A 13,002-nucleotide genomic window follows, 5' to 3' on the forward strand; every position below is an offset into this window, starting at 1 on the left:
AGCAGAAAAACTTCTCATTCTGATTATTTTTCTGAGAAACAACCACTTTAAACTTAAGTAAATGTTTCAGAGAAACAGCCAATGAAGAGAGCTGTAGCTCACGAAAGCTTATGCTCAAATAAATTGGTTAATCTCTAAGGTGCCACAAGTACTCCTTTTCTTTTTAAGTAAATGTGTTTCTTTAGGGTGTGATTGAGATTCTTTAGGTTTATCAAAAATAAGTGTATATTTTTAGAAATTGCTGTTTTGGAAGCAACTTGAGTATTGCATAAAACGGTAATAAATTCAGCTGGTCAATAGAAATTCTCTTAATTTATGGCTTAATTTGACCTTCAGTTACAGCCATGCATCCCCATTGACGTCAGTGGAGTTGCACAAGCATGATTGAGGATAATCTGGCCCACAATGTCACAAATGTTCCAAAGAGGATGGATCTAGACTGTTCTCAGTGGTAGCAGACTATCAACAGAATATCAAACCCTGATATTCTATGAAATGAATATGTGCCTTGTTTTTAAACTGATGGACAACTATAGGCTTGTCTACACAGGGGTGTTCTGGAAGATTAATCTGAATTTGAAGGTGTGAATTTAAAGTGGATTAGTTAAATTGCATTAAATAGTTCAGAATTAGTGGCCTTAATTTGTCTTCGGAAGTAAATTCAGCTAAACCAAATTAAGGCCAATTTTATTCTGAATGAGGGTGTTCACATGTATTTAATGCAGATTAACTAATCCACTTCAAATTCGCGCTTCTAGTTAACTTTGATGAACTTCTTCCTAGATTTCCCTGTGTAGACAAGTCCTAAGTTTGAGACCGTTTGGAAGAGCAGATCAAGACTGGTATTGTACTGTAATGACACATCTCTTATAGCTTTTTTCAATTTACCGTCAATTTGCTTCTTATAAACCAGTTGTGGAACACTTCAATTTTATATCTTCTGGCTCAGTCTAGTCAAAAGTATATCAGTGATCTGGTGTAGAAGAGTGTGGTTTGGCCCTGCATCCTATGTGGTTTTGTTAGGTAGGTAGTTTTTTAGGTATCGCCAATATTTTTTTAAACTCCACCTTTTTGAACTCTAGTAGATTATTTTCAATTCAGTATTCTTCAAGTCATTAGCTGAAATCTATTGCTCTTGTTGGTAACCACAGTTAGCACATTGATCTAGGCTTTGCCTACACTTGAACTTCCATTGTTAAAACTTTTGTTGCTCAGGGGTGTGGAAAACCCCCACCCCCACTGAATACAAAAGTTTTAGTGACGGAAAATCGGTGGGTGTGGATAGTGCTTCATCAGCAGGAGCGACTCTCCCTTCAACAAAGCAACCGTCCCTCAGTGGGGGTGGTTTTATTTTGTCACCCAGAGAGCTGTCTCCCAGTGGCAGAGCAACTGCACTGTGCACCTTACAACAGCCGCACCATTTTAGACTTAGCCTTAGTCTTAAGGCCTAGCTACACTTGCAAGTTAGAGTGTATTAAAGCAGTCCCGGGCGCCCTAACGCATGACCCATCCACACTGGCAAGGTGCCTGGACTCTGCAGCTGGAGCGCTCCTGGTAATCCGCCTCCATCAGAAGCATAACACTTGCTGCACCTCGGCTGAAATGTCCCAGTCTGGGTGAACGAGGTGTTGCATTACTGCGCTCTGATCAGCCTCTGGAAACATCCCATAATCCCCTTAAATCAAGTGGCCACTCTTGTCATTGTTTTGTAATCAGCTGTAGGAATGCAGATATGCCCTTTCAAAGCTCCATTTCTGACAGCCGGCTGCTTATCTGCTCTGGGACAAAGCAAACCATTACTGTGGAATGCTGCTGCTGTGAGTGTGAGAGAGGGAGGGGGATCTGCTGCTGTCTGAACTGACAAGACAGATGTGGACACACTGCAGCGCTTTCCCTGCTGCGCTCTCTGAGGGCTGGGTTAACTCTCAGCACTCTACATCTGCAAGTGTAGCCGTGCCCTTGGTCTCCCAGAGGAAGGGAATAAAATCTATAACACCCTTACGAAAGGGTGTTAAACATGTAAGGGCTAGTGTATGCTGGCAGCACTTTAATGTGCCTTGTCTGGTCGTGGCGCAGCGCTGGGAGAGAGCTCTCCCCATGCTCTAAAAAACCCACCTCAAGAAGGGGCGTAGCTCTCGGCGCTGGGAGTGTGGCTCACAGTGCTGAGGCACTGTTTACACTGGCGCTTTACAGTGCCGCAGCTTGCTGCGCTCAGGGGGTGTTCTTTCACCCCCCCAAGTGAGAAAATTGCAGCGCTGTTAATTGTCAGTGTAGACAAGCCCTAAAGATGAAATAGCATGGTCAAATGAGTGCAACTGAATGTGGTGGCTGAGTTTGAGAGTGACAACGATCAGCCAAGTTCTGATTAGTTCAGCTGCTAATGACAGCTTTTAGTCTTAGCCAGTGAAGTCCCTAAAACTTTATCATACTTGCTTACAGATCACATTTACAGGTTTGTTTGTTGTGGTAACAAATGACACAGACTTAAGGTATGACTAAACTGCCCATGTTACAGCATTGCAACGTGGCCATTGTAGTCATGCTTTATGGCCGGGGGAGAGATCTCCCGGAAATAAAAAATAACCACCCCGAACTAGGGGGGCGATAACGCGCTGTCTATACGAAAACTTTTGTCACTTGGGGGTGTGTTTTTCACACCCCTGAATGACTAAAGTTTTAGTGCCAAAAGTGGCAGTATAGACATAGCTTAGACACTGCCTAAGTTAACATTTCAGAAAGCAAGGTGAATGACCTTCAGCCTCAAGAAGTAGTATAGGAAGAATTCACATCTGAACAGTCATAGTTTTGTAGACTCCATGTAAAGTCTTTTTGGAGTAAACACTGGATAAGACTGGCGTTTTATTATTTAAAGTAAATATAATGCATCTTGCCAGCAAGTCAGTAGTATTGTAGGAAAAATTCAGAGGGGAATAGAGTGCCCTTTATAAACAAAGAAAATCCTGTCCATGGTAAAGCCATGTAGAGGTCGTGGAGTTGTAACAGATCCAAACTCAAGAGCCTGGCTAGTTTTCCAATAGAAATACAACTGATTAGCTAGGAGGCTGATATGAGAGAGCTGCTGATAGGTCCCAGGGCAGCATATCTAATGGGAATATCAGCACAGTCTTCTTCCCAGCTGCTGGAAAAGGAAGAAGATGTGATTCCTCATTTGAGTTTCCTTTGGACAGTGGGTTCTCATTTCTAAGCACTGTGGGGAGAGGCTGATGGGAGAAAGTTAAAATACTGTCAGTGTGTAAAATGTATAATGTAGCGGAAAAAAGATGGAAGAAGCAAAGTCGTTAGGTGCGGGGTAGGGAACTGGAGAGGGAGAAGGATGAACTACATAACAGTGATGCCAGGAAAGATATAAGAAATGTGTAAGAGCAAATATTTGACCAATTTCACCAGTGTTAAGTGACATAACTTGACAGCTTTTTGTAATACCCAAGTTAACAAATCTATCAGATATTGAATAGCAAGCATTTGAGTATATTTCTGCTATTGGGCTCACCTTAGTAAGCTGCATTTTAACATTGAACAATATTGATCATGTAGCAGCTACACAGGGCACAAGTAGTATTGACTTACTTGTATCCTAATATCACAATTTATCTTTTGCTTTGGTTAGTAAGTATAGACTTCTGGGTTAAGTGTCTCATGCACTTTTCAACCTCAGTGTCTGTTTTACTGACCATGCATCAGCTTGTGTTGTATACTTTTGAAAAACAGGTATGGAAATCCTCTAGAAGATAGGTTAGTTTGTGGATGCATGCATGTGACTTTCAGATTGTCTGTTTGAAAGCTGTCACGGTTCTTGTGAACTGTCAAGGGATAAATACAACAAATGTAAAATGCTTCCGGTACACTTCATTTGAGTGTTTATATTTAACATTCTAAGTGCATTAGTATAAAAGCATTTCTTTGATTATGTATTCTGAACAGTCTTTAGTGATCCTTTTGCACATTACTACCAGAATATAGTCCCTTTGGATAGCAGTCGTCTAACTTCAGCAGCAAAACTGGACAACTTGGCCCCCACAGTGGTCTAGCACAGCAGTTCCCAAACTGTGGGTCAGGACCCCAAAGTTTGTTGCAACCCCATTTTAATGGGATTGCCAGAGCTGGAGTTAGACTTGCTGGGGCCCAGGGCCCAAGCCTGAACCCTACCATGCTGGGCCAAAGCCCAAGCCCCACTGCCCAGGGCGGTGGTGTTTAGGTTACAGGTCCCCCAACTGGGGCTTAAGCCCTTGGGCTTTGCCTTTGGCCCCCCATCCTGGGCTTGGGTGGGCTCAGGCTTTGGTCCTTCCTCCTGGGGTCATGTAGTAATTTTTGTTGTCAGAAGGGGATTGCGGTGCTGTGAAGTTTGAGAACCTCTGCTCTAGCAGATCACTTGTGACTACAGTGGTTAAAGACTGTGCAACTGAATTTATAGATAGAGATCATGATTCTGTTGGAAAAAAAACTTTTTTTAAAAAAAAATATCTCTTATCTACTCTGCTTGCCCCATATATTCTGAGCAAGTGCTTTAAGGAAGGGCCACTAGACTTGATACCTCATTTCTTTAATGAGCACTTTGTGTCAAATCTCATCTTCACTTTTCACTGAATTCTAGATCCTTATTTCATATTTGTCAGGGGAGTAATTGTAATGTGACACTGAATTGTAACTCATTTGATTTCGTAGAAAATTCCTTGAACAATATTTCTCCAATCGGGGGCTGGAAGGAAAGCTCTTTGGGAGTTTGACTTTTGTGACATAATGTTCCAAATGTGGGATTGAAATACACTTTATTTTGTATCTGCTGTTCTGTTGAAACAAACACAGTGTTAGCGGGATTTGAAGTGTGAATCTATTTTCCTCTAATAAGAATTATGTGTTTTAGGTGAAGGCGCTGAAAGAGAAGATTGAATCAGAAAAAGGGAAGGATGCATTTCCAGTAGCTGGCCAAAAACTAATTTATGCAGGTAACATCTTCTAAAGTAAAGATTACGTCTGAAACTGACAAACTTTCTGCTTTTCATTGATCTCTTAATCAGTATCACCCTATTCCAAGAATTAGGATTTTGTTTAGCCCTTAAGTACTAAAAACCAAAACAAGCTGTCTCATCAGTAGAGGGAGTTCTTGGTATTTTGGGATCGGCTCTCAGTAGTAGTTTTCCGGGTGCATCACAAACAATCCCGTAGAAACAATAAGTATATACCAATGAGAAAGTGGCCATGGCAGATAGACATTAGGGCTTAAAATCATATTCTTAATACTTGATGCCAGAATCGCTTGGTGAAATCCAATGGCTGTGTAACAACCATCTTCTGACCTCTTGCGTAATGGTCCCTTTTGGCTTTAAAATGTCTGAATCCACTCTCCTCGTAGTTTCATTTCTGAGTTCAGAGGACACTTATCTCAAGGACCAAAATATTCCCACAGATTCCTTCTTCCCCCCCAAAAAGCCTTATTGATATCCTTAACATATGGGAAGCAGCTGTCTTGACCTCTCCCCAACACATCAAGGTGGGATTTCTGGAACTCAGAACAACTGTTCTCCTTCAGAGGCAAAAAAAGTCCTTAAATTGGAGTTAAGGCTGAGTACACATGTCAATAACTTAAGAGAAAAAACACAAGTTTAGCATAAATAAAAAAGGAAATAGAAAATTAAGATTAAACTTGGAAACCCCACATTTGAAACAAGTGGAGAGACAGTTAAGGCAGCTATTCTGGATTCTCTTCACATCTCTGGTCCTGGAGGGTTTAAGTCAGGCAGACCAATAACTAAGTCTGGTCACGACTGTTTTTTGTCTTGTCTCTACCTTCATCTTTTTGCAAGACAGGATGGAAAAAAGGTTAAGCCTGTTTCACATAAAGCCAGTATTTGAGTCTCCTAAGTTTAAATTGGCAAAATTGCAGAGTCACAAGCTTGCCTCATGCAGAAACATTTATGCTGATCAGTTGCTGGCTCTGAAAGTCTAACCAAGTCCCAATCATGCAGTAGGGATATAAAGCATGGAGGATATTGAATTTTTTTCCTTTCTCTTAAGCACAATAGGCAAATTTAAATTATTTGATTGAAATTAATGATTGATACACAGAAGTCTTTCTTCTGCTGTTTGAAAAGATGAATTTTGAGAAAGAGTGAACAAAACCTTTTCCTTGAGATGATGATCCTGTTTTCAATATTATGGAGCATATTGACTCTGCTGGTGTTGTGCTGAAAATGTTCTGTCGGAATAGTCAGAACTGGCTTCAAATAACTTGTGCTATAGAAGGACACAGCAGGAAAATTTTATTTGGGAGCTCTGCAGACAGAGCTTAGGGGTAAAACATTCTTCTTTGGCTTATGCATATTCAAGTGTCTGCATAAAGCTATTTTTTAGGTACTTGAAACTGTTTGCACTAGTGGAATATTAAGATGAGCTAACAAACTGTTAAATGACTGCTCGATAACTTTCATATTGAACTTGCTAGGTAAAATCCTTAATGATGATACTGCTCTTAAAGAATACAAAATCGATGAGAAGAACTTTGTGGTGGTTATGGTAACAAAAGTAAGTTGCAATTTTCTCATCAAAATCACATTCATTTTGTAAAGAGTTCTTACTGTGGTTCTCAGTATTACAGAACCACTAAAGTCTATTTAAGTTATCTGAGAGTTATGTTATTCATGAAGAGTGTGTGAGCGCGCGTGAGAGAGATTCAGAGTTGAAACTTCAACTTCAGAGTTGAAACCTTTATCCACTCCACTGTGCGTAAATCCCAATACTAGAATGCAAAAATCTCCAACAAAATTTTGATGGCTCCTGGCTGATACGTGGAGTCTGAATTTTACCGTTCACCCTTTCTTACAATCTCCCCTTGTTTCATTCTGCCTACTTGGATTACATTCTTGTCCTCCTGTTCATGAGTTCATTCACCAAAGAAGGAAGACCAGTATTAAATCCTCAGGTTCAGAACTTCCAAAGTTTCTAGTGGCTGCCTTTCAGAACTCATGACCTGTGGTCCTTTGTGTCAACTTCAACAGTTTAAACCAGGAAAAAAACATGATTTGTGACATGAGCTGTGAATTTTGACAGCTGTGGCAAATTAGTGGGGACCATATATGAGGACTTAATGAATGTAAATAAGTTTTACATGTTTCAAGTGGTGAGTGGTAGGGAAGAGAGAATTGTAGAAACCATCATGTTTGTAATAGAAAACCTGTCACATATTGCTAACTAATTTATATTGAAGACACTGCATGACTTCTATGGACTTCAGTGGTAACTACATAGCTAAAATGCTCTGCAGTATTTTGAAAATGGTGCTCTAGTACCTAGGCATACTGGTAGTGGGTTAAGCTTAATATTAAGGATTCACGTCTAATCTTAACTCTTGGTACCTTACCTTCCAACAAATTAACAGTTAAATGTCAAATTTTTATTTTATCACCTTTTTTCAAATTTGTGTGGTCAGACCTTGCACTCTCTACACTTGTCAAGAATTTGCTGATGATTATCTTAAAGAATTTCCACTACAAACATTTTTGCGTATAGAATATTTATGAAATGTACATCTTATAAAAATGAGTAGGCATTCTTTTAATATATTTGGATTTGAATGTACTTGGTTATGAAGCAAAACGTGAAGCGTCTAACATAGTACTGGATGTTGTAATTATGTATTCAATAAATCAGTTCTGATTGCAAAATTCTGGCCTTTAAAAATGTGTATCTTTAGACACTTAAGATGTTGTAAATTTAGGTTTTTCAATTATTCACCTTCATATTTTTAAGTGTCTTTTATAAAATCCACTAAATGGAGAGTTTGAGTTGGCAAGTTACTATCTGAACCATAACTGGTCCTTGCGGAGCATACTTAGGGCAGGGATGTGCCATCTTAATTCTCTTTCATTGTTTTTGTAGCCCAAAGCAGCAGCTGCTCCAACACCATCACCAGCTACAACGCAGCAATCAAATGCTACCACTACTACTGTTAGTTCTACTACAACGGCTGCTGCAGCCCCTGCACCAGCCTCTCTACCAGTCCCTGCCCCAGCCCCAGCCCCTGCCCCAGCCCCTGCCCCTGCCCCTGCCCCTGCCCCTGCCCCTCCAACACCAGCTGCAGTGGCTTGTGAACCTGCACCTGTAAGTGCCCCTAAAGAAGAGAAACCAGCAGAGAAGCCCATTGAGGCAACAGCTGCTATCAGCCCAACATCAATTGACAGGTATGAATGGGCCACTTGAACACTGTTGAAACCATTCTATGTGAAATTGGCCATTATTCTTTCCTTTAGCTTTCATTTAAATTAAATCTGCCAGGAAAGTGGGACACGGAAGGAAAAGATGGCTAATTATTTTTCTCCATTACAATAGTGTGTATATGGCTGTCTGGCCAGTGTGAAGCTTTGCAGAGTGCACTACCTTTTTTCAGGGAAAGGACGGTCTTACAATTGAATCCCAGCCCTGTGGGTTTGAGAAATCCAGGTTCTATTTCTGGCTTTGTCACAGACATCTTTGATCTTGTGTGTGTCACAGAATTACTGTGACTCTGTTTTCCCATCTAAGCTCAGCATACTTTCCTGTTTCCTGGGGTATTGTGATCCATAGTGAATTAATGTCTGTAAAGCCATTCTGGACTTAAATGAATTGCCCTCCAGAAGCTCAAAACCGTATTTTGAAACATCTTAGTCAGATGCACTAGACATGTTGTTAAGTTCTTACTCTGACCAGAATCTCACATAGTTTCTGGAAAGAATAATTTTATAAGGAATCTATCGTTCTTACCTTTGCTAAACAGATTCCAAAAGATTGACTTATTCTACCAAAGGGTTAATAAATGAGCTGCATCTTACCACTATTGGAAAATATTCATAATAAAAGCAATCCTTGACCCAGCTGCGAAGGTCTATGGGAGTTGGGTGGGTTGTGACAAATTGCATTTGACATTTGCATTCTGGGGAGTTCAGAGCTCTTGTCTAGCTCTTGTTTGCCCTTCCCTATTCATTTTGAAGATGGTAGTTAACAAATACCTCAAACACACAAACGGGTCTGAAGAGAGAGAGTTCTTGGTTATTGAATGACTTCATATATGGACTGATACAAGTGAGTAAAATGCACTTAGTTAAATACACTTCTGGATTGTAAATATTAAAATTCACTCAAGTGATGTTGTGGACTGGTGGGGGAGCAGGTGATTCAAAGATGGCATAGAAACTGTTGGGAAGAAAAGAGGAAGGCCACAAATAAAACTTCAGGTTGAATATAAAATAAGTCTTTTGTGTAAATGCCCACTCTGAATTAGAGGTAGGAAGAGTGTAGTAATGGAAATAGAATCTTCTTTTTAAAATCTTGCTAGATTGTGGAAGGGGGCTTTACCATCAACCCAAATAACTCAAACTGTTTCTTAAATAACTGTCCTCTGGAGTATGGATGTGGATTTCCCTGGCATTGGCTTGTAAAAACAGACCTCCCCTCACTTCCTAGCATTTCTAGCTCTGGTAAATCTTCTCCATGTCAAATGATAGTGTGGTAGTCTTTCCAGAACATTTTTCTTGATATGTAGAAAAATTCACATCCATTTAAACCATGTTTTCTGAATGGTTGCCTTTTTGGAAGTGGATTCAGACAAACTTCGGGAACAAAGGTCTTCATCTGTCACAGGAATTTTAAAGGGAACGGGTAAACTTTGATCAGTTGTCCTTCAAGGGGCAATACTGAGAGATTTTTAAAAGTGCTCTGCCTTGGCCCAACTCGGCTCCCACTGAATTCAATGTCAGTTTTACTGTTGACTTCTGTGGGAGCAGTTAGGCAAACACTGAGCACTTACGAAAATCCCGTTTTTACCCTTACTTTTCTCCCAGCCCTAAAGGCATTGCTTAGGTAAGCAAGTGTCAGCTCTTGAATGGATAAATGGTATTCCAAATGTAGATATTCTTGATGGGAGTCAGCAAGAGTAAGGGTTAAAAACAGTAGCATTTACGTAGAGTACAGAAGTATGTAAATTCTGGCTTCATACCGGGTCTTAAACACCCTTAACTCCTTTAGGAAATAACATAGAGTTACAGATGCTGCTTCTACTTACCAATTATGCGTTCCAAACTCGTATATTTGAGATCTTGTTTTATCTTGCAGTACATCAGGTGATACTTCTCGATCCAACCTTTTTGAGGATGCTACAAGTGCACTTGGTAAGTGTTTATCTAAACTTTAGCTTGCACTTAAACCTTGTTTCATTGCAGCCAAAATAAATGGTGGGTTAACAGATAAGTTGTTTGCCTTCTCTCCTCTACTATACTTTTTATTCTCAAGATTATAATCAAAACACTGTTCCCAAAGAACAGAAGTAAATGTGGTAAAATCAACCTCATGTAAGCATTCTTCTCCTTTAGTACAGAGGTTATTTTAACTTATATACAAAGATGTGTTGTATAAAGATGGGAAAACAAACTTATAACAGCCTTTCTGGTTTTTCCAGATTTCTTTTACTCTTTCCCAGTGATTCAACTTGAATTGGTTTGGATGGAATGCTGAGTTTGGTGTGTGTTTTCTTTTATGTTGTGGCCAGTAAACACAACCAATGTGTGTACATGCCCTCCTCTGACTTGCACCCTCAGCCATTATGTTCACATAATTGAAACAACCATTTCAACTTTGACAGCACTATATAGCATGTGTACCTAGTGAATTTAGGGTCACTAGTTTGAATGCAGTTCTGGTCACAAAGGGTCTCTGGCAGTAATTATCTCTAGAGACAGTGCAGTGACCTGTGAAGTGAGTTGCTGGTCTTCATTTATAGCACATGCAGCGCTTGTTATCCATAACTCATAAGACTCTTCACAAAGGTGAGTGGGCATAAACTCACATTTTTTTAAATGTGGAAACTGACTTAGAAAAGAAATGACTTGCCCAAGAATCACACATCACATTAGCAGAGTTGGATCTAGAACCCAGGTATCCTGACTCAGTCTTGTCTTTAACTTTTGGCCTCTGGGCTGTAGTACATCCCAGAGAGAATTTTATGGAAGGACATTTTAGTTCCACAGTCTGTCCAGTAAAGAGATTACTTTCTATGGAGAGGTCTGTCTCTCTCCACTTGACTAAACCTGCTGCTCCCCTGTCGTGTGCTACAAGGATGGATGGCACATCTGTCAGTCTTTCTCACTGTGTAAGTTAGCTGACTGTTTACTCCTTTTTCACTGAAGCAGTCCAAGTTTCACTGCAGGTTAGAATATCCACAACTGAATATGAATGAGGATGGATTGTTAAAACAAAAAAGTGGATCCTAGAGTACCAGTCACAAGCCTGCTTTAACACTACTTAGGAGTGACTGGAGAAATCAAATTTGAGTGCATGGATTGCTGTTGACTATAGATGCATAAATTGCCAGTATTCAGATTTATTCCTTCATCTTAACCTGTGCGGACTCCCACAGTATTCGTGCCAGCAAGTTAAAGTAGTATGGGCTGGATGAATGGACTATAAGGTGGATAGTAAGCTGGCTAGATTGTCGGGCTCAATGGGTAGTGATTAATGGCTCCACTTGATACGAGCTGCCAACTAGACATGGAGTGCTCCAAGGGTCGGTCCTGGGGCCAGTTTTGTTCAATATCTCCATAAATGATCTGGAGGATGGTGTGCATTGCACCCTCAGCAAGTTTGTGGATGACACTAAACTGGGAGGAGAGGCAGATACGCTGGAGGGTAGGGATAGGATACAGAGGGACCTAGACAAATTGGAGGATTGGGCCAAAAGAAATCTGATGAAGTTCAACAAGGACAAGTGCAGAGTCCTGCACTTAGGACGGAAGAATCCCATGCACCTCTACAGACTAGGGACCGAATGGCTCGGCAGCAGTTCTGCGGAAAAGGACCTAGGGGTTACAGTGGAAGAGAAGCTGGATACGAGTCAACAGTGTGCCCTTGTTGCCAAGAAGGCCGATGGCATTTTGGGCTGTATAAGTAGGGGCATTGCCAGCAGATGGAGGGACGTGATCGTTCCCCTCTATTCGACATTGGTGAGGCCTCATCTGGAGTACTGTCCAGTTTTGGGGCCCTACACTACAAGAAGGATGTGGAAAAATTGGAAAGAGTCCATTGGAGGGCAACAAAAATGATTAGGGGACTGGAACACGTGACTTCTGAGGAGAGGCTGAGAGAACTGGGATTGTTTAGTCTGCGGAAGAGAAGAATGAGGGGGGATTTGACAGCTGCATTCAACTACCTGAAAGGGGGTTCCAAAGAGGATGGCTGTAGACTGTTCTCAGTGGTAGCAGAAGACAGAACAAGGAGTAATGGTCTCAAGTTGCAGTGGGGGAGATTTAGGTTGGATATTAAGAAAAACTTTTTCACTAGGAGAGTGGTGAAACACTGGAATGCGTTACCTAGGGAGGTGGTGGAATCTCCTTCCTTAGAAGTTTTTAAGGTCAGGCTTGACAAAGCCCTGGCTGGGATGATTTAATTGGGGATAGGTCCTGCTTTGAGCAGGGGGTTGGACTAGATCATAGAATCATAGACTATCAGGGTTGGAAGAGACCTCAGGAGGTCATCTAGTCCACCCCCCTGCTCAAAGCAGGACCAATCCCCAAAATTGCCCCAAATCCCTAAATGGCCCCTTCAAGGATTGAACTCACAACCCTGGGTTTAGCAGGCCAATGCTCAAACCACTGAGCTATCCCTCCCGCCCTCCTGAGGTCCCTTCCAACCCTGATATTCTATGATTCTATGACTGCAGTAGCTAGAATAAATTGACCGTTATCTCTTTCAGATTTCCTTTAGTTTTCCCCATTCATGTATTGGTCTAGTTCACACCTGGATAACATGGGTGGTCACAAAATGCACTTGAAAAAAGTGACCAGTTTAATGTGGTTAGGGACCAGAAGTGATGGTGTTCTTCACTTGCGCTATGGCGTGTTTTTGCCAGTCTTAGTTTGTGATTTGTAGTATGAGTAAATGATTGATGTGTCAGTAGAAAGAATTGCTGATCTTGTAGATTAAGATCACCTCACCTAAGATAATTGTACTTGCACTGGTTTT

The 13,002-nt window shown here is 40.9% G+C and overlaps 1 protein-coding gene across 2 annotated transcripts in view; it reads left to right on the forward strand.

Annotated features, from left to right (window-relative positions):
- The window catches only part of RAD23B (RAD23 homolog B, nucleotide excision repair protein), a 56,273-nt gene that overhangs the window by 22,909 nt on the left and 20,362 nt on the right, over positions 1-13,002 (forward strand). For both annotated transcript variants that reach the window (XM_073346004.1, XM_073346003.1), the window contains exons 2-5: positions 4,883-4,964; positions 6,461-6,540; positions 7,894-8,195; positions 10,102-10,157. In XM_073346004.1, the coding sequence (XP_073202105.1) occupies positions 4,883-4,964; positions 6,461-6,540; positions 7,894-8,195; positions 10,102-10,157 (520 nt within the window). The remainder of the gene's footprint in view (positions 1-4,882; positions 4,965-6,460; positions 6,541-7,893; positions 8,196-10,101; positions 10,158-13,002) is intronic.

The sequence above is a fragment of the Lepidochelys kempii genome, chromosome 5, assembly GCF_965140265.1.
Source record: "Lepidochelys kempii isolate rLepKem1 chromosome 5, rLepKem1.hap2, whole genome shotgun sequence".
NCBI lineage: Eukaryota > Metazoa > Chordata > Testudines > Cheloniidae > Lepidochelys > Lepidochelys kempii.